Source organism: Rhinopithecus roxellana, chromosome 12 (genome assembly GCF_007565055.1).
Source record: "Rhinopithecus roxellana isolate Shanxi Qingling chromosome 12, ASM756505v1, whole genome shotgun sequence".
NCBI lineage: Eukaryota > Metazoa > Chordata > Mammalia > Primates > Cercopithecidae > Rhinopithecus > Rhinopithecus roxellana.
In genome coordinates, this window is record NC_044560.1 from 121,146,564 (window position 1) to 121,173,964 (window position 27,401).

The window sequence follows — 27,401 nt, forward strand, 5'->3', positions numbered from 1 at the left end:
GGCAGTGCAAGAAGGTTAATTCACAGGTTCGGCTGAGAAATGAGAGGCTACATTTTAGCCTTTTTCTTTTTTTTTTTATGAGATGGATTCTCGCTCTGTCCCCCAGGCAGGAGTGCAGTGGTGCGATCTTGGCTCACTGCAACCTCTGCCTCCCTGCCTCAGCCTCCTGAGTAGCTGGGATTACAGGTGCCTGCCACCATGCCCAGCTCATTTTTTGTATTTTTAGTAGAGACGGGGTTTCACCATTTGGCCAGGCTGGTCTCAAACTTCTGACCTCATGATCCACCTGCCTCGGCCTCCCAAAGTGCTGGGATTACAGGTGTGAGCCACCACGCTCAGCCCATGAATAAATATTATGTTAAGCCTCTGTGATTTGGGGGTCATTACAACAGACTGCCTGCTCAAACACAGTGACAGGAAAAGAGGCACCAGTTTCTGTATCTACAGGGAGCAGTTAAGTTTATGAGCAGGGAGCAATTAAGTTTATGCGCAGGCAATGGGAATAATGCTGTAATCTGAGAATAAATACAATCAATCAAAAGATCACCTTATGTAGCCCAAGGAGTTTACTCTCCTTTGCTCAGACAGACAGATCTTTATTGGCATTTTCAACTTATTTTGATCACAACTTCCCAGCAAGAACTACGTCTCTTACATTGCAACCAGTTCTCACATTTAGATGTATGGGTGAAAAGTTTCACAAAACAGTATTTGCCTTTACTACATGATGCATTCTTTATTCCGATTCATTGCTGTGTAATGCTGGTGGCCACTTGCTAATTGATTTCCCATTTTAACTAATGGGCTGGGACCCACGGTCTGAAAACCCTGCCTTATGCTGCAAGCATTTCTGTGATCTCTGAGAGCTACTCCATACAGGTAAAGAAAGACACGTGAGGTAAACTAGGAAACAGCTTCTGCTTTTGCAGATTAGAAGTGAAGTTGACGTCACGGAAGTACGAAAAGGCTAAACAGTTGACAAAATTTCCACTTGAGCAACCCTGGGGAGCGCAAACAGGAGGAATCGGGGCAAGGGTGACTTGAAGAAAGCACTGGCAGATCACGCACTTTAAGGCAACTCTACACTGCACAATCAAATAACCTAGCGTGGGGCGGCACTAAATGGCTGCAGGAAAGCCGAGTCTTCTTCCACATCCGGCGGCTCCCCTCGGATGCGAGCGCTGCCAGGGTGTGTTTACAGAGGTGAGGGCTTCCCGTGGACCCTTCTCGTTGGGAGCGCTTAGCCTCAGGGGCGGATTCGGGGCACAGGCAGATGACGTCCACAGACACCACAGGAAGCCGCCACCCAGGGGCGTGGAAGGGCCCGATGCCTCGTCTGGGATTCCCGGCCGGCAAGGCGGCCCCTCCCGACAGCACAGCGGCTCACCTCTGCGCCTCTGGGGGTGCGGGGAGAGCCTCGCCCTCCCCGCTCTCCGGGGGCCCGCCCGCCCTAGCCCCTGCCTGGGCTTCGCGGGTGGACGGTTGGGGACCCCGGGCGCCCCCCAGCGCGTAGCTTTTCTCCTTCTCGTGGGTCTTCTGGTGCTCGGCTAGGGCCAGGCTGAAGTGGAAGGTCTTCCAGCAGCCTTGACAGGCGTAGCGCTTCCGGCCGCCATGGCTGCTGTGGTGCTCCATGAGGTGCGAGAGCCACGCGAAGGCCTCCCCGCACTCCCCGCAGGCGTAGGGCTTCCCGCGGGACAAGCCCGGCTCGTCAGCCCCAGGGCCCTGCCCAGCCGCGAGCCCTGTGCTGTGGCCAGCGCCGGAGACGCCCTCGAGGCTCTGCCCGTCGCCGGAGACGCCCTCGAGGCTCTGCCCATCGCCATCCTCAGGGTGCGGCCTCTTGGTTCCCAGCCTCGCCGCGCCCCTGTCCGGGGCAGGCTGCTGGATGACGGACTGCCTCTGCGATTCGGAGGAAGAGCCGGACTCCGCGTCCTGGGGGTCCTGGGGGTCCTGCGGGTCCTGCGGGTCCTGGGGTTCTTGCGGATCCTGGGGGTCCTGCGGGTCCTGCGGGTCCTGGGGGCCCTGCGGGTCCTGCGGGTCCGGGGCCTTCCCAGGCTGCTCTACCTCCTCCTCAGTGGTGCCCGACGGGGGATCGGCAAGGGCGTCCCCTGGGGGCACCTCCGTTGGCAGCTCAGGCAGCACCCGCGCAGGGGCGGCCTCCTCGCAGGCGCACCCAGCGGTCTCCTGCTGCCTCCCGCCTTCTGGAACAAGGTCAGAGCCCTAGAGTGAGCGCCCCGCCCAGGGCCAGGGAGCGGAGGACCCAGCCGAGCCTCCGTTGCCGGAACAGGACACAGGGCTCCGGGCTCTGTATCCCCGCGGGGCTCACAGCTGTTTGGAAGCAGCGCTGTCCCTCCCAGGCTGCCCTGCAGCACGTGCCCCACGCCTGCTGCTGCAGATGTGGGACCTGGAGGCCTCCAACAATGGAGGCCACCGACAGGACAGGAAGGACAGCCCCACTGAGCCAGGGCTCTGGAAACCGCGCCTTTGGAGGTCTCCACCCGTCCACTAGCTTGGCCACGAGATGCACGATGCAAGCAGAGCCTGCTCAGAGCGCACCCTCCTGGAGGGAGGGGCCCAGCTGCCAGCGAAGAGAGCGGTGTCAATAGCTATGGCCAAGTCCCCCAGCGACAAGCTCCCTGGTGACAGGCACCCGGGGCCCTCCACCCCAAGTCCACCTCTACGTGTTCTCGTTGGTGTGCTGACACAGAACCTCCAATGCGGCAGAACGGCCACCCCCTGGGACCCATACACAGATCCTGGCAACTAACACCACTGCCGTTTCCACTGACCAAGTCTTGGAGTGATCTGTCATGCAGCAAGAGACCATGGATGTAACTGGATTTCTGCCCCACTCTGACATGGTGGTGGGAAAATGGTGAAGCAGTCAATGCTGAGGTCTTTGCTGGGGCTGATGGCACTGGGAGGGGACCCCTCAGCCTCTGAAGAAAAAGCAAACCCCACCCGGTCCTAACACCAATTCAACCCAACCTCACCTGGGACACCGCTTCCTTGTGGATCTCTTTCCACCAACCGGAGTTCCTCAGTGTCCAGCCTGGAGGCAGCATCAGGCTGAGAAAGCTGATACCCTGAGTGGGGATAAAAAACAAAGAAATGAAAGAGGCATCAACACAGAATAGCTGATGGGCGTCGTGTGTTGTGGACCAGCCAGGGCAGGCTGCAGCCCACCTCCTCTTCTCTGCACTGGGACCCCCACCAAGGCCACCTCCCTGTCAGGCCCCTGGACAGTGAAGCAAAGAAGGAAAGGCTGGAAGGGCGACAGGGCAGGCAGAGGCAGAACTCAGGGAAAACAAAGTTAAAGACATTAAGACAAAAAAATGCTCAGGAGTCTGAGTGGGGGGACCTCCCTAAAAGGAGGGTTTCTGGGGCAAGAATGTCTACAAAAGAGGAGACCCTTGACCAGGCCATGCAGGTGAGGCCCCATCTCTGGGCAAGGAGGGTGGCAATGTCGGCGCCTTGGGGCCAGGAGGCCTTTCCAAATTCCGAGGCTTCAGTTCTACAGGCAGGGCCTGGGCAGAACTCAGATGTTTAGATCAGAAAGGGTGGGGGCTTCGGCAAATACATTCAAGCTCAAACACGTGCAAGTTCAAATCCATGTAAGACATTACAGTGTCCCAGCCAAAGCCCCTGGGGTCACAGTTTCCTGCACCAACCCCTGCGAGAGGGGTTGGGGAGTGAGGTGTGAGCCCGAGGCAGGTGAGTCTCACCCCACAGGAGCAGCTTCCGGTAGCTCTTCAGGTTCTCCTCGGCAGGGTCCAGGTGGCCCCACTCCTCCAGGTGCTGAGGCTCCTCTGGAAAGGACTTCAGCTTCTGAAATAGCCGTACAGCCATGGCTGAGACCTTCCACCTGCCCTAGAGAAGGGAGGACCCGCCACAGCCCCACAGCCACAGGAGCCGGCTAGGAGTCAGCCCCGGTCAGGGGCTCCAACCCAGGTGCACTGCAGGAGGCAGCCCCCTTCGCACCACAAAGATTCCGCCCTCATGCTCCCACCAGGTTGGGTTCTAGGCCTCCGCGCTGTGGACATTGGGGCCACAGCCCTCTGCTGAGCACTGGTGATGGGGAGGGGAATGCCTCTAAGCTGAGGCCAGGCCCCTCACCCTGGGACTCATGCCCACCCACCTGCTCGGTGTTGGCAGGGCTGGCCTCTTCGGTCCTTGCTTCTCTGACCCTCCTCTGTTCCAGAAACAGGGAGTCTGGAGAAAGCCAGGCTGGGGAGAGGGGGAGGCAGAGCTGAGGTAACGAGCTCCCTGTGGCTAGGTTCCCCCAAGGGTCAAGGAGTCCCCACTGACTCCCACACAGGCCCCAGTGTGCTTATATGACAGCAGCACCCAAGGCTCAATGGACACCACATCTGTCCCTGATTTACAAAGCAGGGCGGTGGCCACAGGGCTTGGGTGGCCCCAGGGATGCCCATTCAAGTCCAGTAGATTCGTGGAAATCTTTTTTTTTTTTTTTTTTTTGGTTTGTTTGTTTTTTAAAGACAGGGTCTTGCTCTGTCACCCAGGCTGGAGTGCAGTGGCACGATCTTGGCTCACTGCACCCTCCACCTCCTGGACTCAAGTGATCCTCGCACCTCAGCCTCCCCAGTAGGTGGGACTACAAGTGCACACCCAGCTAATTTTGGTATTTTTTGTAGAGATGGGGTCTCCCTATGTTGCCCAGGCTGGTCTCGAATGCCTGGGCTCAAGTGATCTGCCTGCCTTGGCCTCCCAAAGTGCTGTGATTACAGGCATGAGGCGCCGTGCCTGGCCTTCGTGCAAATCCTAAAAAGCAACACCACATAGTGCTGGGCTGCATCCAGGCCAGTGGGCGCCTCCCATGCTGGTGATGAACAGCCACAAAACCTCTGGAAAACCACATGGAAGTTTCTATTTTATGTGAAATGTTGAACTCACACACCATTTGCCCAGCGGTCCTGAGGAGCCCACCCACAGTGCCCAGAGCCTCACATATGGGGCACACAAGTCAGGAGGTGTCATGGCAGCTTCACTCCAAGGGGCAGAGAGTCCACCTCTAGGATGGAGATGGGCTAAGCACGTGATGCTGGGCAACTAAAGAACCAGACCCAACCACAGCCTGGAGGACCCACCCCATCTGAACAGCAAGCACTCAGACACAGCACACCATACACAGGGAGCCCGACCCCAGGCCCTGAATGTGCATGTGTGATGTGCAGGGAGACATGAGGGACGTGCATCAGGACACTCGAGACCCTTTATTTTCAGAGGGTGCATGGTGGGGGGTTGGGAGACTCTTTTCTTTATGTATTGATGCTTTTTCACTATTTGTGGCAAGTATGGATTATCTGCATAATCTCTGAAGACTAATTTAATAAACAATGTCTAACATTCAGAGGAACTATAGGAGGAAGTCCCAAGGATAGCGTGGACCATGGGGCCCCTGACTCCCTGGCTGCCCTCCTGCCCTCTCCCAACCACAGGCCTCTGCCCACCACCTAAGGCCCAGCAGAGGCTGCCAGGCTGACTGGGCACTCACGTGTCTCAGAAGGTGCTGGGATCTCCCCAGCTCCGGGGGCCTGGCTGGCGCTCTCGAGTTCGCCTGGTAGCAGCAGAGGGTCCATGTGCCTCTCGTACACTCCATCGCTAAGAATTGAGGATGAGCCCGCAGGGGAGCCCAGCAGCATCCCTGTCAACAGTGGAGGGACCTGTGACCCCAAGAGGTCAGGACACGCGCCAACAACAATCACACAGTTAAACCACAGGGACCTGAAGGCTCCAGGGCCCCATCACGACCCATCCTGCACCCTCATCCTTGGACCAGGAGACCTCTGGCCTGCAAAGCACCCAGAATATTTACTGTTAAGAGGCTGGGCTGGGTGCAGTGGCTCACAACTGTAATCCCAGCACTTTGGGAGGCCGAGGTGGGCAGATCACAAGGTCAGGAGATCGATACCATCCTGGCCAACATGGTGAAACCCCATCTTTACTAAAAATACAAACATTAGCTGGGCGTCATGGTGGGCACCTGTAATCCCAGCTACTTGAGAGGCTGAGGCAGGAGAATTGCTTGAACCCAGGAGGTAGAGGTTGCAGTGAGCTGAGATTGCGCCACTGAACTCCAGCCTGGTGACAGAGCGAAGACTCTGCCTCAAAAAAATAAAAAAGAGGCTGGTCCCTTTCCCTCATTCTTCTGGCTTCCTTACATCCAGAAGGCAGATGTGAAGGCAGGAGCCCAAGCAACTGTCCTGGCCCCTGAGGACCAAGGAGCTGCTTCACCAGCGTGGGAAACTTAATTATCTCAGGCAAGCCATGGCTTGGCTTTTAGGGCCTTCCAGGACCCCTTCCCCATCTCCTCTGAGCCATGCTTCTCCTCTGGGGCAGCCCACCTGGCTCTTCCAGGACATCAGCGAGGCCCTCCACCAGGGAGGCTGCCTTCTTGCAGCTCTCAGGGTACTGTGCCACCACCCAGGGCCGGACCTTATCAGGCAGGATGCCCAGGAACTGCTCCAGCACCAGCAGCTCCAGCATCTGCTCCTTGGAGCGCGCCTCAGGCATCAGCCACTGGCGGCACAGCTCATGCAGGCGGGCCAGAGTCTGGTGGGGCCCGGCAGCCTCCTGGTAGACAAATTCTCGGAAACGCAGGCGGGAGAACTCCAGGTCAGCAGGGGTCCTCTCAGGGATGGTCTCGGGTTCTTCCTGCTGGACTCCGGCTGCTGACCCTGGCGTGGGCAGATCCAGGGGGGTTGGGGAGCTCCTGGGGGAGGCAAACGCCTTCTCCAAAGGCAGCATCTTTCCAAAACGGCACTGGAAAATGTGACTGTGTCTAATCGGGGACAAAGTGGCTCCAAAGCAGAGGTGCCAGGGATGACTAGATGGCCAGGGGACTCAGATGGTGCCAGAACCCACAGACCTGCAGAGGACACGGACAAGACAATGGCCTTGCATAAGGCCAGGGCACAGCCACCCCAGCTGCCAGAGAACAAAGACACCATACCCAGAGTTCATGCAGACTTCCAAGAAACCTGCTTGTTAGGCATCCGAACCTCAGTGTTGTACTTGTGTAGATAAAAAGTAGCATCTAAGTGGAGGGTAACTCATTCTGTGCTTTACCAGATATTTTTTTTTCTTTGAGACTGAGTCTCCCTCTGTCACCCAAGCTGGAGTGCAGTGGCGCAATCTCAGCTCAATGCAACCTCCACCTCCCAGGTTCAAGCGATTCTGCTGCCTCAGTCTCCCCAGTAGCTGGAATTACAAGCATGCACTACCACATCCAGCTACTTTTTGTATTTTTAGTAGAGATGGGGTGTCACCATGTTGGCCAGGCTGGTCTCAAACTCCTGACCTCAAATGATCCACCTGCCTCAGCCTCCCAAGGTGCTGGGATTACAGGTGTGAGCCACTGCACCCAGCCTCATTACCACAATTTTAAAAAAATCAGTCATGAATAGGATGAAAATGAAAAATTACTTGACAATCTCTATGTAAACCTACATGTAAAAACCTTGAAATAGGCCTGGCGCGGTGGCTCACGCCCATAATCCCAGCACTTTGGAAGGCCGAGACAGGTGGACAACCTGAGGTCAGGAGTTCAAGACCAGCCTGACCAACATGGAAAAACCCCATCTGTACTAAAAATATAAAATTAGTTGGGCGTGGTGGCGCATGCCTCTAATCCCAGGTACTTGGGAGGCTGAGGTAGGAGAATTGCTTGAACCCGTGAGGCGGAGGTTGCAGTGAGCCGAGATCGTGCCATTCCACTCCAGCCTGGGCAACAAGAGCGAAGCTCCATCTCAAAAAAAAACAAAAAACAAAAAACCCTTAAAATATTAGTAAACCCATCGTAACCATGCATGCTTTATGCTTCATTCTAGATTTGTGTTTATACCAGAAATGCAAGGTCTGTTTACATTTAAAAGATATATTATGTGGGCCAGGTGCGATGGCTCACGCCTGTAATCCCAGCACTTTGGGAGGCCGAGGCAGGTGGATCACTTGAGGTCAGGAGTTTGAGACCAGCCTGACCAACCTGGCGAAACCCCATCTCTACTAAAAATACAAAAATGAGCTGGGCGTGGTGGTAGGCGCCTGTATTCCCAGCTACTTGGGAGGCTGAGGCAGGAGGACTGCTTGAACCCTGAGGCAGAGGTTGCATTGAGCAGAGATTGTGCCACTGCACTCCAGCCTGGGCGACGGTGAGACTCTGTCCCCTCCCCCCCCCAAAAAAAAGATATATTAGGGGGATGTCAATTTCTAATAACATGAAGGAGCTGTGTGAAGACTGTTCGTGCAGTTAAAACCACCACAAATCTGAAATGAAATTATTTAGAAAAAAGCGTAGGGAGTGGGGGGCCCCCTCTGGAGGCCACTGAACAACCCCCGTTTCTGGAAATGGTGCAGAATGTAGGCCTCTACCAAAGCATCCACAGAACCAGGCAGGAGGGGCAGGAAGTACCCAGGAGCAGTGACAACGGGGGGTGGGGGGTGGGGGAGACCACAATGACTGGGAGAGTTCAGGTCCTGCCAATCCGTGCCCCAACCTCAGTTGAATCCCCGCACACAGGGCGGCCCCATCATTCAAGTGGAGCCGGTATTCAGGATGAGCTCCCTTGATTTTAACTGTGCACCAACAATGAGCTCACTAAACAGAACCCAGCGGGTCAGAGCTGCCCAGGCCTCCCGTCGGCCTCAGGCTCTCATGTCACTGGCTACGGACACACAAGGGTGTGAACTGCAGCTGTCCAGCTTCTCCCAGGACCCGCCTGGGTCTGAAGGTCCACAGAGCCAGCTGGGAGGGGACTTCCCACAGCTGCAGGAAGCCTAGTTTTACAGGGAAAACCAGAGTCAACCGCACCAGGCCAGGTGCTGTGAGCCCTCAGGTTGTCAGGTTCTGCTCCAACAGGATATGGGGCGCAAAGACCTCGCTGCTGTGGGGTGGGGCAGGGTGTGTGATTCCACAGAAATGAAACACCTAGAAGAGGCAAATCTATAGAGACAAAATGTAGACCAGCTGTTGCCAGGGGCTGCGATTTGGGGGAATGAGGAGGGACTGCTAATGGGTACAGGATTTCTTCTTTGGGTGGTGAAAATGCTCAATGGTGAGTACTGTATATTAAAAACCAATGAACTGTCCACTTTAAATAGGTAAACTTCATGGTATATAAATTAATAAGCTGTTTAAAAAACAAAACAAAACAAAGAAACAGGGCTGGGCACAGTGGCTCATGCCTGTAATCCCGGCACTTTGGGAGGCCGAGGCAGGCAGATCACCTGAGGTCAGGAGTTCAAGACCAGCCTAGTCAACATGGTAAAACTCCCTCTCTACTAAAAATAAAAAAAAAAATTAGCCAGGTGTGGTGGTGGGCACCTGTAATTCCAGCTACTCAGGAGGCCTGAGGCAGGAGGATCTCTTGAACCTGGGAGCTGGAGGCTGTAGTGAGCTGAGATCGTGTCACTGCACTCCAGCCTGGGTGACAGAGCAAGACTCTGTCAAAAAAAAAAAAAAAAAAGAAAGAGAAAAAACCAGAAGTTTGCAGAGAATCAACTGTCAACCTCTCTCTCTGTGGCTAGCAGAGTTTAAAGGGAACTGCAGAACTCTAAGTGCTGTTGGAAGACATTTTACACAAGCTTCCACTTAAGCAAAACAGACCCATGTCATGCCATCACCACCACCACGATACCTCTACCTTTTCTGTTGCCCAGGCTGGAGCGCAGTGGCACGATCTCGGTTCACTGCAAGCTCCACCTCCCGGGTTCATGACATTCTCCTGCCTCAACCTCCCGAGTAGCTAGGACTACAGGCACCCACCACCACGCCCGGACCCCCCCGCCCTTTTTTTTTTTGTATTTTTTAGTAGAGACAGGGTTTCACCGTGTTAGCCAGGATGGTCTCGATCTCCTGACCTCATGATCCACCCATCTTGGCCTCCCAAAGTGCTGGGATTACAGGCATGAGCCACCACGCCCGGCTCCCCACGCTTTTTTTTTTTTTTAAACACAGGGTGGAGTGCAGTGGTATGATCATAGCTTACTGCAGCCTCAACCTCCTGAGCTCAAGTGATCCTCCCACCGCAGCCTCTCGAGTAGCTTGGACTAAAGGTGTACATTACCCACACCTGGCTGATTTTTAATTTTTTTTTTTTTGGAGAGACAGGGATCTCACTATGTTGCTCAGGCTGGTGTGTAACTTCTGGACTCAAGGGATATGCCTGCCTGGGCCTCCCAAAGCGATGCGATTACAGACGTGAGTCACCGCACCCAGCCCCACCCTTTTGTTACTTCATAGGTCTGAGCTCTCAGCTGGCCCCTTTGGGAGACCTTTCCTCTGCACTCCTTGCACGCCCCCACCCGACACCTGCTCACTGCTCACTGCCTCCGCCTTTTACCTCCCTACTGACCGCCTCCCAGACTGGAATGGTACCCAGGAGACTAAGGGTTCTTCACAGGCAGGTCCCTAGGCCTGGGCAGAGCTGGCTCAGTGCGTGCGGACTGCACAAACAGTGCAGTTCTGCTGAGGGGTACGCAGCCTGTGCCTCATTTGTTTTTGGCCGTTGTGGACCCTCATGTCCATCTCTGTGGGGTCCTTTCTGATCTATTTAAAGGAAATATGGAGAAGCAGGATAGCTAGGGCACGGGGGACAACCTCACGACCGTCACCTACTTACGGCAGCCCCCGCCAGGGTGCCCTCTCCTCACACACTCCACCCCCTGCCAGAGGACCCTCAGACCCGAGCACCTGCTCTGTGACTGAGCGCTTTCTCATGATTTAATCTCTGAAGGTGGGTAAACTGCCCACTTTCCCGTGACTTTTTCTTTACAGCTCTATGAACTAGTTAACGAGTTCCCTGTCTGGCTCCATCTTGCCACTGTCCCCATCTGTGGCTTGTCTTTTCACTCCATGCTGTCTTTTGGTCACAGGTAATGCTCTAATGTTTCTTACATCTAATGCGATCTCTTTTATTTTTGGAGACAGAGTCTCGCCCTGTCGCCCAGGGTGGAGCGCTGCGGCAACGTCAGCTCATCGCAACTTCCACCTCCTGGGTTCAAGCAATTCTCCTCCCTCAGCCTCCTGAGTCACGGGGGTTATAGGCATTCGCCAACACATCCAGCTAATTTTTGTATTTTTAGTACAGATGGGGTTTCACCATGTTGGCCAGGTTGGTCTCTAACTGCTGACCTCAAGTGATCCACCCGCCTCGGCCTCCCAAAGTGCCAGGATTACAGGCATGAGCCACTGCACCCAGCCTTCAACCATTTTTTAAATTGGACTTCTGAGTTCAGAAACCCACTTAAAAACGGTTTCTTTCCCTTGGGACTAGAAATACATCCTCTCTTTTGGGAGGCTGAGGCAGGCAGATCACGAGGTCAGGAGATCGAGACCATCCTGGCTAACACAGTGAAATCCTGTCTCTACTACAAATACAAAAAAATAAATAAATTAGCCAGGCATAGTGGCAGGCGCCTGTAGTCCCAGCTACTCAGGAAGCTGAGGCAGGAGAATGGCGTGAACCCAGGAGGTGGAGCTTGCAGTGAGCCGAGACTGCGCCACTGCACTCCAGCCTGGGCGACAGAGCGAGACACCATCCCCCCCGCCAAAAAGAAAAGAAATACATCCTCTTATTCATCTTCCAAGAACAGAGAGTAGCAGATATAAAGGGCCAGTCAGTCTCAGTTTCAACTACTCAACTCTCCCTTGTGGCAAGTAAGGAGCCAGAGCCCTGTGTGTACCCACAGGTTTGGCATGTTCTTACACACCCTCATTTACAAAAACAGGTGGCCAGGCATGGTGGCTCACACCTGTAATTCCAGTACTTTGGGAGGCCAAGGGGGGTGGACAGCTTGAGCCCAGGAGCTTGAGAACAGCCTGGGCAACATGCCAACACCTCGTTTCTACAACAAACAGAAAAATTAGCTGGGCACGGTGCTGCATGCCTGTAGTCCCGGCTACTCTGGAGACTGAGGTTGGAGGATTACCTGAACTCAGGAGGTGAAGGCTGCAGTGAGCTGTGATCACAACACTGCACTGCAGCCTGGGTGACAGAGTGAGACCCTGTTGCAAAAAAAAAAAAAAAAAAAAAAATAGCCAGGCATGGTGGCTCACACCTGTGGTCCCAGCTGTGTGGGAGGCTAAGGAGGGAGGACCCCTTAATCCCAGGAGTTGGAGGCTGCAGTGAGCCACAGTTTGTGCCACTGTATTCCAGCATGAGCAACACAGCAAGACCCTGTCTCTAATAAATACAAAGAAAACAGGTCACTGCTAGCCTGCAGGTGGGTATGCTAACCCCTGTTCTGGAGCCTCTCCTGATGGGAAGCGTGATGCCAGCTCTAACCCCCTGGCAATGGAGGCACAGAGCTCTACTTGGTGCATGGACAGAGGTGTGGTCCTGAGGGCATGTAATTTTGGCTTTCTTAGCACGCCAGAGGCACGTTCACCTTGCAGAGAACCTGTCTCCACAAAACAAATTGTGAGCTCCATAATGTGTGTGCACAGAACCTTCCCTCATCAGAACCTCACAATCCCAGAGGGGTAGGAACCAGAAGCAGCCCCAAGGTGCAGGTGGGGAAACAGAGGCATGAGGCAGGCAAGCACTAAGGCTGGAACCCCACCTGCAAAGTGATGCTGCCACTTGTCATTCCCCCACCAGGCCCATAAGCCCACCCTTTAAGAGGCTTCCTGCCAGCCCTCCCCTCTAGCCCTCATGGCCTCCACAGTGGGCAGGTCCCAGCCAGCTCCCCCCAGCCCCTCTCCTCCTGCTCCAGCTTCCCAGCTCTGAGCATGGTGGAGGCATCGGGGTCTAGGTAGAATGAGCAAGGGTCCTCAGCCATTGGCAGGGGTGGGATGAGGTGGGGAGGATGGGACATCCTCTGGCTGGGTCACTGGCCAAGACAGTGGGGGACACGTCAGCCGCTGGGGACAGGCACGGGAGCTCCTCTCCTCTGTGCCCTTCCCCTGTGAGCCTCTCTGGGAAGCCACCTCTGCCTCCCCTCCCTCCATTCACCTGCAAAGCAGAGGCTTCCATGGAACCAGGGGTCTCCTAAAATGCCCAACTGCAAGGAAGCTGCTGCGTCCTGTGAAAACAGCCTCTCCATGTTCATCTCCCTTCCTACTGGGACCCTGATGCCCACAGCCAGGAGGATGAGGCCATCTGAGGAGCCTCCAGAAATCTCTGGCCTTGTGTCTTCTTGCCTCCTTCAGCACCATCCCTGGTCACACTGTCAGAAGGACTCTTCTCTTAGAGATCTCACCGGGGCAGGTGCGGCAGCGAACATCTATAATCCCACAGCCTGGGGAGTGTTAGGCAGGAGGATTGCTTGAGCCCAGGGGTTGGAGGCTGTAGTGATATATGATTGGCTACTGCACTCCAGCCTGGGGGAGAGAATGAGCCTGTGTCTCAAAAACAAACAAAAAAGAGATACCACTGGGACCCTTTCCTGCCACAGCCTGCTTGAATGAGGCCACACCTTTCTGGAGTCTGGCTTGGTCACTGGGCAAACCTCCATCCCCCAAATCTTGGGACCGTCCAGGATTTGCCTCAGATACGATTTTCCTGGAGCCCAGCCCCCCAGTCTCAGCAAATGAAGCAGTCTGCACAAGTTTTTTTTTTTTTTGTCTCGCTCTGTCACCCTGGCTGGAGTGCAGTGGTGCAATCTCGGCTCACTGCAAGCTCCGCCTCTGGGTTCACACCATTCTCCTGCCTCAGCCTCCTGAGTAAGTGGGACCACAGGCGCCCACCACCACGGCCGGCTAATTTTTTTGTATTTTTAGTAGAGACGGGGTTTCACTGTGTTAGCCAGGATGGCCTCTATCTCCTGACCTCGTGATCCGCCTGCCTCGGCCTCCCAAAGTGCTGGGATGACAGGCGCGAACCACCGCGCCCGGCCAGTCTGCACAAGTCTTGAGCCAGTCCTGTAGGCTTTGCCGCACCCAGAGGCCTGGAATACAGAAGCTGAGGCAGAGGGAGCCACGGTGGGTGAGGGGTGGCTGAGCTGAGGGGCCCCAAGCCTGGTGGGTCTCCAGAGTCCTGTGGCAAATCCCCTTCATCCCAGGCTGAGCAGAGCTCAAGCCTGGTCTGGCCCTCCGTGGGCCCAGCCCTGGCCACCTGAGGAATATTTGTCACAGCTCTCCATCCCACCCCACTCATCGGCAGGGTCTAGCAAACCACCCCACAGCCACGGGCCTGAGGATCAGCCAGGGAAGCTCAATGCATGGGGCATGGTTCTCGATGGGTCGCCGGATATTCGCAGGGTCTGCCCTGGCTTCATCCACAGATCACTCACTCATTATAAAAGGGGGTAAAGGGCCGGGCGCGGTGGCTCAAGCCTGTAATCCCAGCACTTTGGGAGGCCGAGACGGGCGGATCACGAGGTCAGGAGATCGAGACCATCCTGGCTAACACGGTGAAACCCCGTCTCTACTAAAAATACAAAAAAACTAGCCGGGCGAAGTGGCGGGCGCCTGTAGTCCCAGCTACTCGGGAGGCTGAGGCAGGAGAATGGCGTAAACCTGGGAGGCGGAGCTTGCAGTGAGCTGAGATCCGGCCACTGCACTCCAGCCCCGGCGACAGAGTGAGACTCTGCCTCAAAAAAAAAAAAAAAGGGGGGGGGTAAAGGTGCTTTCAAAAGAACGAAAAAACATGGAGTGAGGGTCGTCGTTCACATCTCAGCTGCCTTTTGTGGTCCCTGATCCACTCACCAGGACACACAGAACCAGAGAGAGGTCCTGCGCAACTGGCCTAGGCTCCCCAAAAGCCCAAGGCCAGAAATACCCAGGAAGTCACAGATTCAAGCATCATGCAGAGAAAACAGCAACTCGATTCGACATGTGGCCCTGCTGTGACTCCAGGGCAGGAAACCATCTGCAGGACACGATGGGATGGAAGAGGTGACATGGAACCGAGGAGGTGATATGGAACCAAGTGACTGTGCCACTCAGCCTCCCCCAGGAGTCAGCAAGGACACAGGTGCATATATGCGAAAGTGGAAGGAGGGCAGACAAAAATGAGGGAAGAGGGGAGGGAAGGAAGCAAGGAGAGAGGAGAAAGGAGAGGAAGGAGCAGGAGCAGGGAAAGCCGGACAGTATGGAAGCGGGTGGGGGGACTGGGAAAAGGAAGGAGGAACCGGGGAGGGTGAGAGAAAGGAGATGGGGAAGGAGTGATGGGAGGGTGAGTCAGGCCCCCACCCCAACTCCCCGAGTCAGGCCTGAAGCCAGTAACTCCACTCTTGCCTCTTCCACGAGAGGGGTCTCCGAGGTGGGCGCAGTACCTAACTCAAACAGAACCCACCCCCAGGTCACCGAGGAGAGGCAAGATCTCCCAAGGGTGGGGGCAAGAGAGACAATGCCCATCCTAGGCTCCCCTTTGGTCCCCGCGCCCTCCACCCCTTCCCTGCTCCAGCCCCTGGGGCCACAGCCTGCCCAGCTTCCCCCAACCAGGGACACCCTCACACCCTCAGCCCCCACTTCCTCCCCTCTTCCCTTCAGGAGCCTCCCCCTCCCTCCTCTTCCCCACTCAGAAGCCTCCCAGTCCCCCTTTTCTCCCCCCTCAGGAGACTCTCCTTCCCCGCTTTCTTCCCCCTCAGCAGCTTCCCCCTCCCCGCTTTCTCCCTCATCAGGAGCCTCCCCTTCCCCCATCTCTTCCCCAACAGGAGCCGCCCCTTCCTGGTCTCCCACCCACAGGGTCCCCTAAGCGCCTCCCCTCCCAGAGCCTACACTGGGTGGGGGTTGCACTAGTTCCCTACCCGCCTGCAGGGCCCCTCACCGATCCTGATCTCAGCCCCATTCCCGAGGGGACCTGGCCCCTGCCCCGCACTCCACGCGAGGGCTGCCAGACCCTCGGCCTGCTGGATGCACAGCGAGGGCTCGCACCCCAACCCCGGGAACACCCTGGCCCCTTCCGCCAACGCTGCCCCCAGAGGCGTCCTCACCGTCTGCCCCATCGGGGTCGCTCCCTGACCCCCGCGCTGCGGCCCCGGGACCTACCCACCTGCTGCGCAGCTGCCCCAGGCCGGTCCCAGCCGCCCGGAGCCCCAGTGCGCGATGGCGGCCGGCAAACTGCGCCTGCGCACTGGGCCTCACCGCGGACTACGATTCCCACAATGCCGCGAGACCGTGAGGCGAAGGGGGGCGAGCAAGGGAGCCGTGACAGGGCTCACGGCCAATCAAACGCGAGCGTGGTCTCCTGGCGTCCCGCCCACTCCGGCGCCTGCGTCATCTTGGGCACCATGGCAACGAGGTAAACAAGCGGGTAAATAATAGCCCCCTGACAACCAGAGACCCGAGAAACAAAGACGGTGAGAAACAGAGAAACAGAGACAAAAAGACTTGCAGACCGGGAGGGAGAGAAGCATGAAGACCCACAGACGTTCGGGGGCAGACCAAGACGCCCTGGGGTCCCAGAAACAGAGATGTACAGAGACGGACACGGAAAAGGACAGACCAGCTCAGGCTCAAAAAAAGAGAGACCCAGAGAAGAGGAGCACTCGAGGCTTAGACAGATCTGGACAGATACGGAGACAGGGACTGGCAGACCCAGTACTGGGGAGACAAGAGGTGGAGACCCAGAGGCACTGATGCGCTAAAATGGGTTCTGCAGTTTCAGGGAGTGGATAGAACTCAAAGATTACCCATCCCAGGGCTTCAGGAGCTGCTGAAATGAGGGAAACGTGAGCGGCAGCCGGGGTGAGGGCTTTGGCAAAGTCCTATATAAATTTAGCCACCCTGGAAGGCAGGACAGGGCCAGGAGCTGCTTCCCGTTTCAGTTTTCCACATAGGGGCGCTTATGAAGATGCCATTTTGGTCGTTTTTGTGTGAACTGATTTTTAAAATGTATATCTGAACAGTTTATATATTTTATTTTAAATTTATATACACCGCACCTTTTGGTATTCAGTTCTATGAATTTTAACTCATATCCACCAACAAACTCGGGACAAAGAATAGCTCCACTGCCCCAAAATCCTCCTGCTGCCTCCTGGTAGTCACTCTCTCCCCACCCACAACCCCAGGAAACAGCCAATCTAAGTAGTCCACTGCTACATTTTTGCCTTCACAGTGTCATATAAGTGGGATCACACAGTATGTGGCCTCTTCAGATTGGCTTTTTCACTGAACGTAATTCCTCTGAGATGCACTGAAGCAGTATGTATCAACAGTTCATTCCATTTTATTGATAAGTAGTATTCTATGGTATACAGCAGTTTAAACATTCTCCCACTGAAGATTTTAGGATCGTTTTCAGTATTTTGCTATTAAAAATAATGCTGTTATGAACATTCGCGTACAGATTTTTCTGTGAACGTAGGTTTTCACTTTTCTGAGATAAAAGCCCAAGAGTGCAATTGCTAGGTCACAAAGTGAACACGTGCTTATGAGCGTTGGAAGAAGCTGCCATACTCTCGTCCAGAGTAGCTGGACCATTTTACACTCCCACCCGCAATGAATGTGCAAATCCACTTCACATTTTTATCAGCATTTGTGTTTTGCTATTTTTTATTTTGGCCATTCTGATAGGGTCATTGTGGTTTCAATTTGCATTTCCTTTAATTGCTAACAAGGTTGAGCACACTCTCATGATTTTTTTGGCATTTGTATACCCTCTTCATTAAAGTATCTGTTCATATCTTTTGCCTGTTTTCTAATTTTTTAAAAAAAATTGTTCAGTTTTGAAAGCTTTTGTTTTTGAGACAAGGTCTCACTCTGTCATTGAGGCTAGAGTGCAGTGGTGCCATCATGGATCACTGCAGCCTTGACGTTCCAGGCTCAAGTGATCCTCACCTCAGCCTGCTAAGTAGCTGGAACTACAGGTGCGCGCTACCATGCCCAGGTAATTTTTTTTTTTTTAAGAGATAGGGTCTCATTATATTGCTAAGGCTGGTCTCAGACTCCTGGGCTCAAGCAAGCCTCCAAAGTGCTTTGGCCTTCCAAAGTGCTGGGATTACAGGCATGAGCCCCCATGGCCAGTCTTCCCGATTTATTTTAATGGATATAACTCAAGAACTGCCAAATGGAAGAGATGCATAGGTAGGGTCTGGGCGGGGGCACTGAAGGTGCAGTGCGTCCATGCGCCCTCTGGGTGAGCCAGCCTCCCAGCACTCGGATGTGTTCACCAACCCAGCTCTCTCCATCATGGGGCAGAGGGTCCACACCTTCTTTAAGGTGACTATCCCCATTCTGAAGATACCTATGGGTCCCGCTGGAGTCACCTCATCAGCATAAACTCAGGTGTGGTTGAAAGGGGCTCCTTATGAATTGCAAACCCTATTCCTATTACTCACAAAATTCCAAAATTAGTCAGGCATGGTTGCGGGAGCCTGTAATTCCAGCTACTCAGGAGGCTGAGGCAGGAGAATCGCTGGAAACTGGAAGGCAGAGGTTGCAGTGAGGTGAGATCACGCCACTGCACTCCAGCCTGGGCAAAAGAGCAAAACTCCATCTAAAAAAGAAAAAAGAGCCGGGCGCGGTGGCTCAAGCCTGTAATCCCAGCACTTTGGGAGGCCGAGATGGGCGGATCACGAGGTCAGGAGATCGAGACCATCCTGGCTAACACAGTGAAACCCCCTCTCTACTAAAAATACAAAAACTAGCCGGGCGAGGTGGCGGGCGCCTGTAGTGCCAGCTACTCGGGAGGCTGAGGCAGGAGAATGGCGTGAACCCGGGAGGCGGAGCTTGCAGTGAGCCGAGATCCGGCCACTGCACTCCAGTCGGGGCGACAGAGCGAGACTCCGCCTCAAAAAAAAAAAAATAAAAATAAAAATAAAAAAGAAAAAAGATTGCCAGGCGCGGTGGCTCAAGCCTGTAATCCCAGCACTTTGGGAGGCCGAGACGGGCGGATCACGAGGTCAGGAGATCGAGACTATCCTGGCTAACACGGTGAAACCCCGTCTCTACTAAAAATACAAAAAACTAGCCGGGCGAGGTGGCAGGCGCCTGTAGTCCCAGCTACTTGGGAGGCTGAGGCAGGAGAATGGCGTGAACCCGGGAGGCGGAGCTTGCAGTGAGCCGAGATCGCGCCACTGCACTCCAGCCTGGGCGACAGAGCAAGATTCCGTCTCAAAAAAAAAAAAAAAAAAAAAAAGAAAGAAAAAAAGAAAAAAAAAAAAGAAAAAAGATCAAATGTAGGTTTTATTACACCACAGATGGCCAACTGCTCTTGCACCATCTGGAAATGGTTATCTTTCCTGCATTGAATAGCTTTTGCTCCTTAAAAAATCAGTCAGGAATATCTTTGTTGGTCTATTTCTGGGTTCTCGATTCTGTTCCACTGATCTATGTGTCAGCCAACACCACACTGGGTTACCGTGGCTACAGAGTAACAACATCAGGTGCAGTTATTCCTCCCACTTTTTTTCTGTTTCAAAGTTATTTTAGCTATTCTAAGTCTTGTGCTTTCCCATAAACACTTTCTTTTTCTTCTTCTTCTTTTTTTTTTTTTTTTTTTTTTTGAGACAGAGTCTTGCTCTGTTGCCAAGGTTGGAGAGCAGTGATGCAATTTCAGCTCATTGCAAACTCTGCCTCCTGAATTCAAGCAATTCTCCTGCCTCAGTCTCCTGAGTAGCTGGGATTACAGGCATGCGCTGCCACGCCCGGCTAATTTTTGCATTTTTAGTAGAGACGGGGTTTCACCATGTCAGCCAGGCTGGTCTGAAACTCCTGACCTCAGGTGATTCGTCCACCTCGGCCTCCCAAAGTGCTGGGATTACAGGTGTGAGCCACCGCGCCTGGGCTTTTTTTTTTTTTCCTGTTTTTTGAGAGGGAGTCTCACTCCTAACCAGGCTGCATGGCCCTGCACCAATGTGTTCATGTCATTTCACATACTTTTTTTCTTTAATTAGGGTTGAGTTTCCTATATAGGCCTTCTGAGCAGCCCGCGATCACACACTTAAATGAGCACCTATTAGCTACCAGGCATATTATGTTTTCTTTTATAAATAAAAGGCTCAAAGTACACACATGCATACACATACACATGATACCAAAAGGTATTTCAGTTTAAAAGCTACAGTAGAAGCTCCATAAGGATGGTGACTTTTCCCTGTTTAGGCAGCTTATTTAACAGGCATGGTGGTAGGCACCTGTAATTCCAGCTACTTGGGAGGCTGAGGCAGGAGAATCACTGGAAACTGGACGGCGGAGATTGCAGTGAGCTGAGATCGCGCTACTGCACTCCAGCCTGGGCAAAAGAGCAAAACTCCATCTAAAAAAGAAAAAAAGAGTGGTGGCTCAAGCCTGTAATCCCAGCACTTTGGGAGGCCGAGACGGGAGGATCACGAGGTCAGGAGATCGAGATCATCCTGGTTAACACGGTGAAACCCCGTCTCTACTAAAAAATACAAAAAAATTAGCCGGGCGAGGTGGCGGGAGCCTGTAGTCCCAGCTACTCGGGAGGCTGAGGCAGGAGAATGGCGTAAACCAGAGAGGCGGAGCTTGCGGTGAGCTGAGATCCGGCCACTGCACTCCAGCCCGGGTGACAGAGCGAGACTCCGTCTCAAAAAAAAACAAAACAACATATACTCTTCTGTGCTGTTTGGCTTCCCTCCACATTATGAACTTTAAAAATCTTGCAATAAAATAATAATCATGGCTGACACAGGCTGTAAGAAAGAAGGGGGATAACAATGATTATTCAGCAAGGTAGGAGGGGCTACAATGGCACACAGACTGGACATTTTGTACTGCATCGGATATGTCAATATTAATTGTCATCTCAGCAACAGATTTTTTCCTTGAGAGTTCTATTTCTCCTCAAATGGACTAATCTCACTAATCATTCAATTCCTCCTTCTGATATTACTCTTATTTCATTGATTCCAAGACAACAGATGGTAACATGTACATTTTCTGTGCCAATAAAAGGCTGCCTGAGGCATGGTGCCTCACACCTGTAATCCCAGCACTTTGGGAGACCGAGGTGGCCTGAGGTCAGGAGTTCAAGACCAGCCTGGCAAAACCCCGCCTCTACTAAAATACCTTAATTAGCTGGGTGTGGTGGCGTGCACCTCTAATCTCAGCTACTTCAGAGGCTGAGGCAGCAGAATCGCTTGAACCTGGCAGGTGGAAGCTACAGTGAGCCAAGATTGCACCACTGTACTCCAGCCTGGATGACACAGTGAGACTCTTAAAAAAAAAAAAAAAAAAAAAAAAAAAAAGGCTGCCAATTAAACTACATCACTGATTAACATGATTTGATTTCAGATGTTAAAATATGGCAAGATACGTATCACAGAATAAAGGAAATACAGTAAGTCTTTAGGGTTCTGTGTCAGGACTAACTTGCAGGTATAGGCGTTACCTTGTTTTCTTGCACTTTGCTTAATTATCCTATGCAGATGCTGCATTTTTTACAAGTTGAAGGTTTGTGGCAATCTGTGTCAATTAAGTCTACTGTCATCATTTATCAAACAGCGTATGCTCTCTTTGTGTCTCTGTGTCACATTTTGGTAATTCTCAAAATACTTCAAACTATTGCATTATTATTATCTGTTATGGTGATCTGTGGTAATTTTTGTTGTAACTATTGTAATTGTCCTGGAGTGAAAGGAACCACACGTATGTAAGACAATGAACTTAGCAGATAATTGTTGTGTGTCCTGAACCCCCCTCAACCTGCTATTGCTCACTCATACACACTCTTTGTCTCTCTCTCTTTCCTCAGGCCTCCCTAGTCCCTGAGACAAAACAATATTGAAATTAGGCCAGTTAATAACCCTACAATGGCCACTAAGTGTTCAAGTGAAAGGAAGAGCCAAACCTCTAACTTCAAATCAAAAGCTAGAAATGATTAAACTTAGTGAGGAAGGTGTGTCAAATGAAAGACAGGCCCAAATTTAGCCCTCTTGTGCCAAACAGCCAAATCGTGATGGCAAGAGAAAAACTTGAGAGAAATGAAAAGTGTGACTCCAGTGAATATATGAATGACAAGAAACTGAAACGGCTTTGTTGCCAATAGGGAGAAAGCTTTAATGGTCTGGATAGGAGATCAAACTACCCAAAGAGAGCTAACATTCTCTTAAGCCAAAGCCTAATCCAGAGCAAGGTCCTGACTCTCTTCATTTCTGTGAAGGCTGAGAGAGGCGAGGAAGATGCAGAAGAAAAGTCTGGGCCAGCCAGGCGCGGTGGCTCATACCTGTAATCCCAACACTTTGGGAGGCAGGCGGGTGGATCACCTGAGGTCAGGAGTTCGAGACCAGCTTAGCCAACATGGTGAAACCTCGCCTCTACTAAAAATACAAAAATTAGCTGGGCATGGTGGCGGGCGCCTGTAGTCCCAGCTACTCAGGAGACTGAGGCAGGAGAATTGCTTCAACCTGGGAGGTGAGACGAAGGATGCTGTGAGCTGAGATTGTGCCACTGCACTCCAGCCTGGGCAACAGAGCAAGACTCTTTCAAAAAAAAAAAAAAAAAAATTCTGGGCCGGGTGTGGTGGCTCACGCCTGTAATACCAGCACTTTGGGAGACAGAGGTGGGTAGATCACTGAGGTCAGGAGTTTGAGAACAGCTTGGTCAACATGGCAAAACCCCATGTCTACTAAAAATACAAAAAAATTAGCCAGGCGTGGTGACGGGTGCCTGTAATCCCAGCTACTCAGGAGGCTGAGGCATGAAAATCGCTTGAACCCAGGTGGCAGAGGTTGGCAGTGAGCCGAGATCACGCCACTGCACTGTAGCCTAGGCAAAAGAGTGAGACTCTGTCTCAATAAAATAAAATAAGAAAAGTCTGAAGCTAGCAGAGGTTGGTTCATGAAGTTTAAGTCATCTCCATAACATAAAAGTGCAAGGTGAAGCAGCAAGTGCTAATGTAGAAACTGCAGCAAGTTCTCCAGATTTAGCTAGGATCATTGATGAAGGTGGCTACAGTAGACAACTGTTTAAATGTAGAGAAAACCGCCTTCTGTTGGAAGATGCCCGGCAGTGTTTTCACAGCTAGAAGGAAGTCAATGCCTGGCTTCAAAGCTTTAAAGAACAACAGGCCGACTCTTGTTAAGGGCTAATACAACTGGTGACTTTAAGTTGAAACCAAAGCTCATTTACCATTCTGAAAACCCTACGGCCTTAAGATTTATGTTAAATCTACTCTGAGCATTGTCTATAAATGTAAACACAGCCTGATGACAGCACGTGTTTACAATTTGGTGTACTGAATATTTTAAACCCACTGTTGAGACTTCTTCCTCAGAAAAAAAGATTCCTTTCAAATCATGGCTGCTCATTGACAAGAGCTCTGATGAAGATACACAAGGAAATTAATGTTGTTCTTGCACCTGCCAACACAACATGTATTCTGCAGCCCATGGATCACGGAGTAATAATTTTGCCTTTCCAGTCTTCTTATGTACAAATGCAGTTTGGACCAGGTGCAATGGCCCACACCTGAAATCCCAGCACTTTGGGAGGCTGAGGCGGGTGGATCACAAGGTCAGAAGATTGAGACCATCTTGGCTATGTAGTGAAACACCATCTCTACTAAAAATACAAAAAATTCGCCGGACGTGGTAGCGGGCATCTGTAGTCCCAGCTACCTGGAGACTGAGGCAGGAGAATGGCGTGAACCCCGAAGGCTGAGTTGGCAGGGAACCCAGATCGCGCCACCGCACTTCGGCCTGGGTAACAGAGCGAGACTCTGTCTCAGAAAAAAAAAAGAATGTAGTTTGCAGCTAGGCGCAGTGGCTCACGCCTGTAATCCCAGCACTTCGGGAGGTTGAGGTGGGTAGATTACTTGAGCTTAGGAGTTTGAGACCAGGCTGGCCAACATGATGAATCCCTGTCTCTACTATAAATAAAAAATTAGCCGGCCACAGTGGAGCATGCCTGTAGTCCCAGCTACTCAAGAGGCTGAGGCATTAGGATCGCCTGAATCCAGGTGGCAGAGGTTGCAGTGAGCTGAGATCACACCACTGCACTCTAGCCAGGGCAAGAGAGTGAGACTCCTTATCAGAAAAAAAAAAAAAAAAGTATGTATTTTGTAAGGCTATAGCTGCCACAGATAGTAGTGATTCCTTGGATGGATCCAGGGAAAGTAAATTAAAAACCTTCTGGAAATGATTCACTATGCTAGATGCCATTAAGAACATTCTAGGCCAGGCACAACGGCTCACACCTGTAATACCAGCACTTTGTGAGGATGAGGCAAGAGGATCACTTCAGCCCAGGAGTTCAAGACCAACTTGAGCAACATGGTGAGACGCTGTCTCTACAAAACATAAAAAAAATTAGCCAGGCGAGGTGGTACATGCTGGTAGTTCCAGCTAGGTAGGAGGTTGAGGTGAGAGGACAACTTGGGCCTAGAGGTCGAGGCTGCAGCAAGCCATGGTTGCAGCACTGCACTCCAGCCTGGGTGACAGAGGGAGACTCTGTCTCAAAAAAAAAAAAAACCATCTTGGCTATGTAGTGAAACCCCATCTCTACTAAAAATACAAAAAATTCACTGGACGTGGTGGCGGGCATCTGTAGTCCCAGCTACCTGGAGACTGAGGCATGAGACATGGTCTCATTCTGTCGCCCAGGCTGGAGTGCAGTGGCTTAATCTCTGCTCACTGCAACCTCTGCCTCCTGGGTTCAGGCGATTCTCCTGCCTCAGCCTCCTGAGTAGCTGGAACTACAGGCATGCTCCACTGTGGCATGCTCCACTGTGGCATGCTCCACACTGGGATCACAGGTGTGCGCCATCATGCCCAGCTGAGTTCTTTTGTATTTTTAGTAGAGACGGAGTTTCAGCATATTGGTCAGGCGGGTCTCGAACACCTGACCTCGTGATCTGCCCACCTTGGCCTCCCAAGGTGGTGGGATTATAGTCGTGAGCCACCATGCCTGGCCAAGACATCTGTTCTTAAATAGTAAGACTGGAAAGTCAAAATTACTCCTGATCTATGATGGGCTGCAGAATACATGTTGTGTTAGCAGGCATGAGAACAACATTCATCTCCTTGTAAATCTTCATCACAGCTCTTGTCAATGAGCAGCCATATTTTGAAAGGTATCAGGCCGGGAGTGGCAGCTCATACCTGTAATCCCAGCACTTTGGGAGGCCGAGGCAGGTGGATTACGAGGTCAGGAGATCGCGACCATCCTGGCTAACACGGTGAAACCCCGTCTCTACTAAAAATACAAAAAAATTAGCCGGGCGTGGTGGCGGGCACCTATAGTTGCAGCTACTCGGGAGGCTGAGGCAGGAGAATGGCATGAACCTGGGAGGCGGAGCTTGCAGTGAGCCAAGATTGTGCCACTGGACTCCAGCTAGGGCAACAGAGTGAGACTCCGTCCCCCTACAAAAAAAGAAAGGAATCTTTATTCTGAGGAAGTCTCAACAGCAGGTTTAAAATATTCAGTACAGGCCGGGCACAGTGGCTCACACCTGTAATCCCATCACTTTCGGAGGTCAAGGTGGGCAGATCACTTCAGGTCAGGAGTTCAAGACCAGCCTGACCAACATGGTGAAACTCTGTCTCTACTTAAAAAAATACAAAAAAATTAGTGTGATGGTGGGTACCTGTAATCCCAGCTACTTGCTCAGGAGTCTGAGGCAGGAGAATCGCTTGAACCCAAGAGGCAGAGGCTGCAGGGAGCTGAGATCGCACCATTGCACTGCAGCCTGGGTGACAAGGGTGAAACTCCATCTCAAAAATAAATAAAATAAAACATTGAGTGCACCATGCTGTAAACACGTGCTGACACCCAGGCTTTGTTCTTCCATTTATACATGGAAAAACAGATTCGTTATTTTCAAACAACATAAACTCTTCAACATGAAGTCTTTGACAATGCCTAAGTAAAGAGAATTAGATCAGTCACTGTCACACATGCTCACTGAATCCCCATAGGTGTCAGTCCAATGTGTCAACTCTGGTGTCCAGCAAGAGCACAGATACTTGGGAACTTTCCCACACTAGACACACTGGTACAAGGTTGCCTGAGCACGTGCCTTCCTGTACTTGGTCAGACAGAAGCTGTCCCTGAAGGCTTTGCCACACTGATTACACTTGTAGGGCTTCTCACCAGTATGAGTCCTCCGGTGCCAGATGAGGCCCACGATGTTCCTGAAAAGTTTGACACCGGTTACAGCCACAGACCGTCTCACCAGTATGAATCCTCTTGTGCCTTATGAGGTACATAATCCCGATGAAAGTTTTTTCACGTTGTTTAACTCACGAGATTTCTTTCCAGAATGATTTTTTTGATGCAAAAGAGGTGACTGTTGTGGTTGGAGAATTTTCCACACTCCATACACACAGATGGTTTCTTTCCAGTGTGAATTCTCCCATGTTTAATAAGCTATGTGTGATCAGTGAAGGCCTTTCTCCACCCAGTGCATACACAGGGATCTCCTCACGTGTGAATTCTCAGATGGACAATAAGGTGGGAGACATAAGAAAAGGATTTTTCACATTCATTATATTTGAATAGTTTTTCCCCAGTATGACTTCTGAGATGCAAAACCAGGGAAGAGTGGCAGCTGAAGGCCTTCCCACAGCTGGGATTCCTTTCACAGGGCTTCTCTCCTATGTGGGTCTTCTCATGCTTGGTAAAGGTGGACCAGCACTGAAGGCCTTCCCACTGATTGCATTTATGGGATTTCTCTCCTGTGTGGATTTTTTGATGTACAATCAAGCTGTAATTCTTAGAGAGGGATTTTCTGCAGTCATTACAGGTATAAGGGCTCTCTTCAGTATGAGTCCTCTGGTGACTGATGAAATGAGATTTCTAATGGATAGTCCACATTCACTGCAGTCACTGTATTCATTTTCAGAGATACTTCCACTGTGTTCATAAGGACATGTGTCCTTATCAAACACCACCTCATGTCCTCCTTTGTGTCGTTCCCTGGCAACTACATGTTGTTCACTAAGGTGTGCAGAAAGGCTGAAGGAGTTACCACTTTCGTTACATTTTGAAGGCTCATCTCCTTGTTAGATCTTCATCCAGGTGCCTAGGTTGTCCACCCTGGCTGATGGCTGCTCTACAGTCATCATTTTCCTCAAGAAGTTGACCTTTAGAGCCTTTCTGACAATTATGTATGTAACTAATATGTTTAACCTTTGAATCACGTTCACAGAAACCTGTTGTTTGAGGACCTCTCTGACATGCAGCTAGGACTGAGCAGACGACCACAATGCTCACGGTGACCACAGCCCCTCGCAGATGTTCTGGGCCCTTGTGTGTGGATGCCGTTTGCCTCAAATGCACCTCTGGATTTCTACGGAGCATTTCCACCTGGTCCTCACGTTCCCAGACTTCTCCTAATGCAGATAAACACAAATCATCCCCGAATAACCTTTTCATGTTCACAAAATTGGATGGTTCTTTCCCAACAATATCCCGAGTTGATGCTTCCATTTGACTTTTGTTTCCCAGGCTGAAGAGGAAAAGGGGAAAATTTGTGAATCCTTAGAGAAGAAGCTGCTAGAGTTAGAATGGTAGTGTGTAAATATTAACATCAGCC

The 27,401-nt window shown here is 52.0% G+C and overlaps 1 protein-coding gene across 4 annotated transcripts; it reads right to left on the reverse strand.

The window, feature by feature from the left end:
• Positions 1-546: 546 nt before the first annotated feature.
• On the reverse strand, positions 547-16,136 carry ZSCAN18 (zinc finger and SCAN domain containing 18). Of its 4 annotated transcripts, none has more exons than XM_030912670.1 (7): positions 15,954-16,136; positions 6,363-6,886; positions 5,513-5,662; positions 4,136-4,224; positions 3,723-3,825; positions 2,991-3,083; positions 547-2,195 (listed from the first exon to the last, which is right to left on the reverse strand). In XM_030912670.1, the coding sequence occupies exons 2-7, from the start codon at positions 6,763-6,765 to the stop codon at positions 1,384-1,386; spliced, it is 1,650 nt and encodes a 549-aa protein (XP_030768530.1). In that variant the 5' UTR covers positions 6,766-6,886; positions 15,954-16,136; the 3' UTR covers positions 547-1,383. The 4 variants fall into 4 exon arrangements, with proteins under 4 accessions (XP_030768530.1, XP_010385270.1, XP_010385271.1 ...); XM_010386968.2 differs by having other exon boundaries at positions 547-2,198; XM_010386969.2 differs by having other exon boundaries at positions 547-2,198; positions 15,895-16,065.
• Between the last annotated feature and the right edge of the window lie 11,265 nt (positions 16,137-27,401).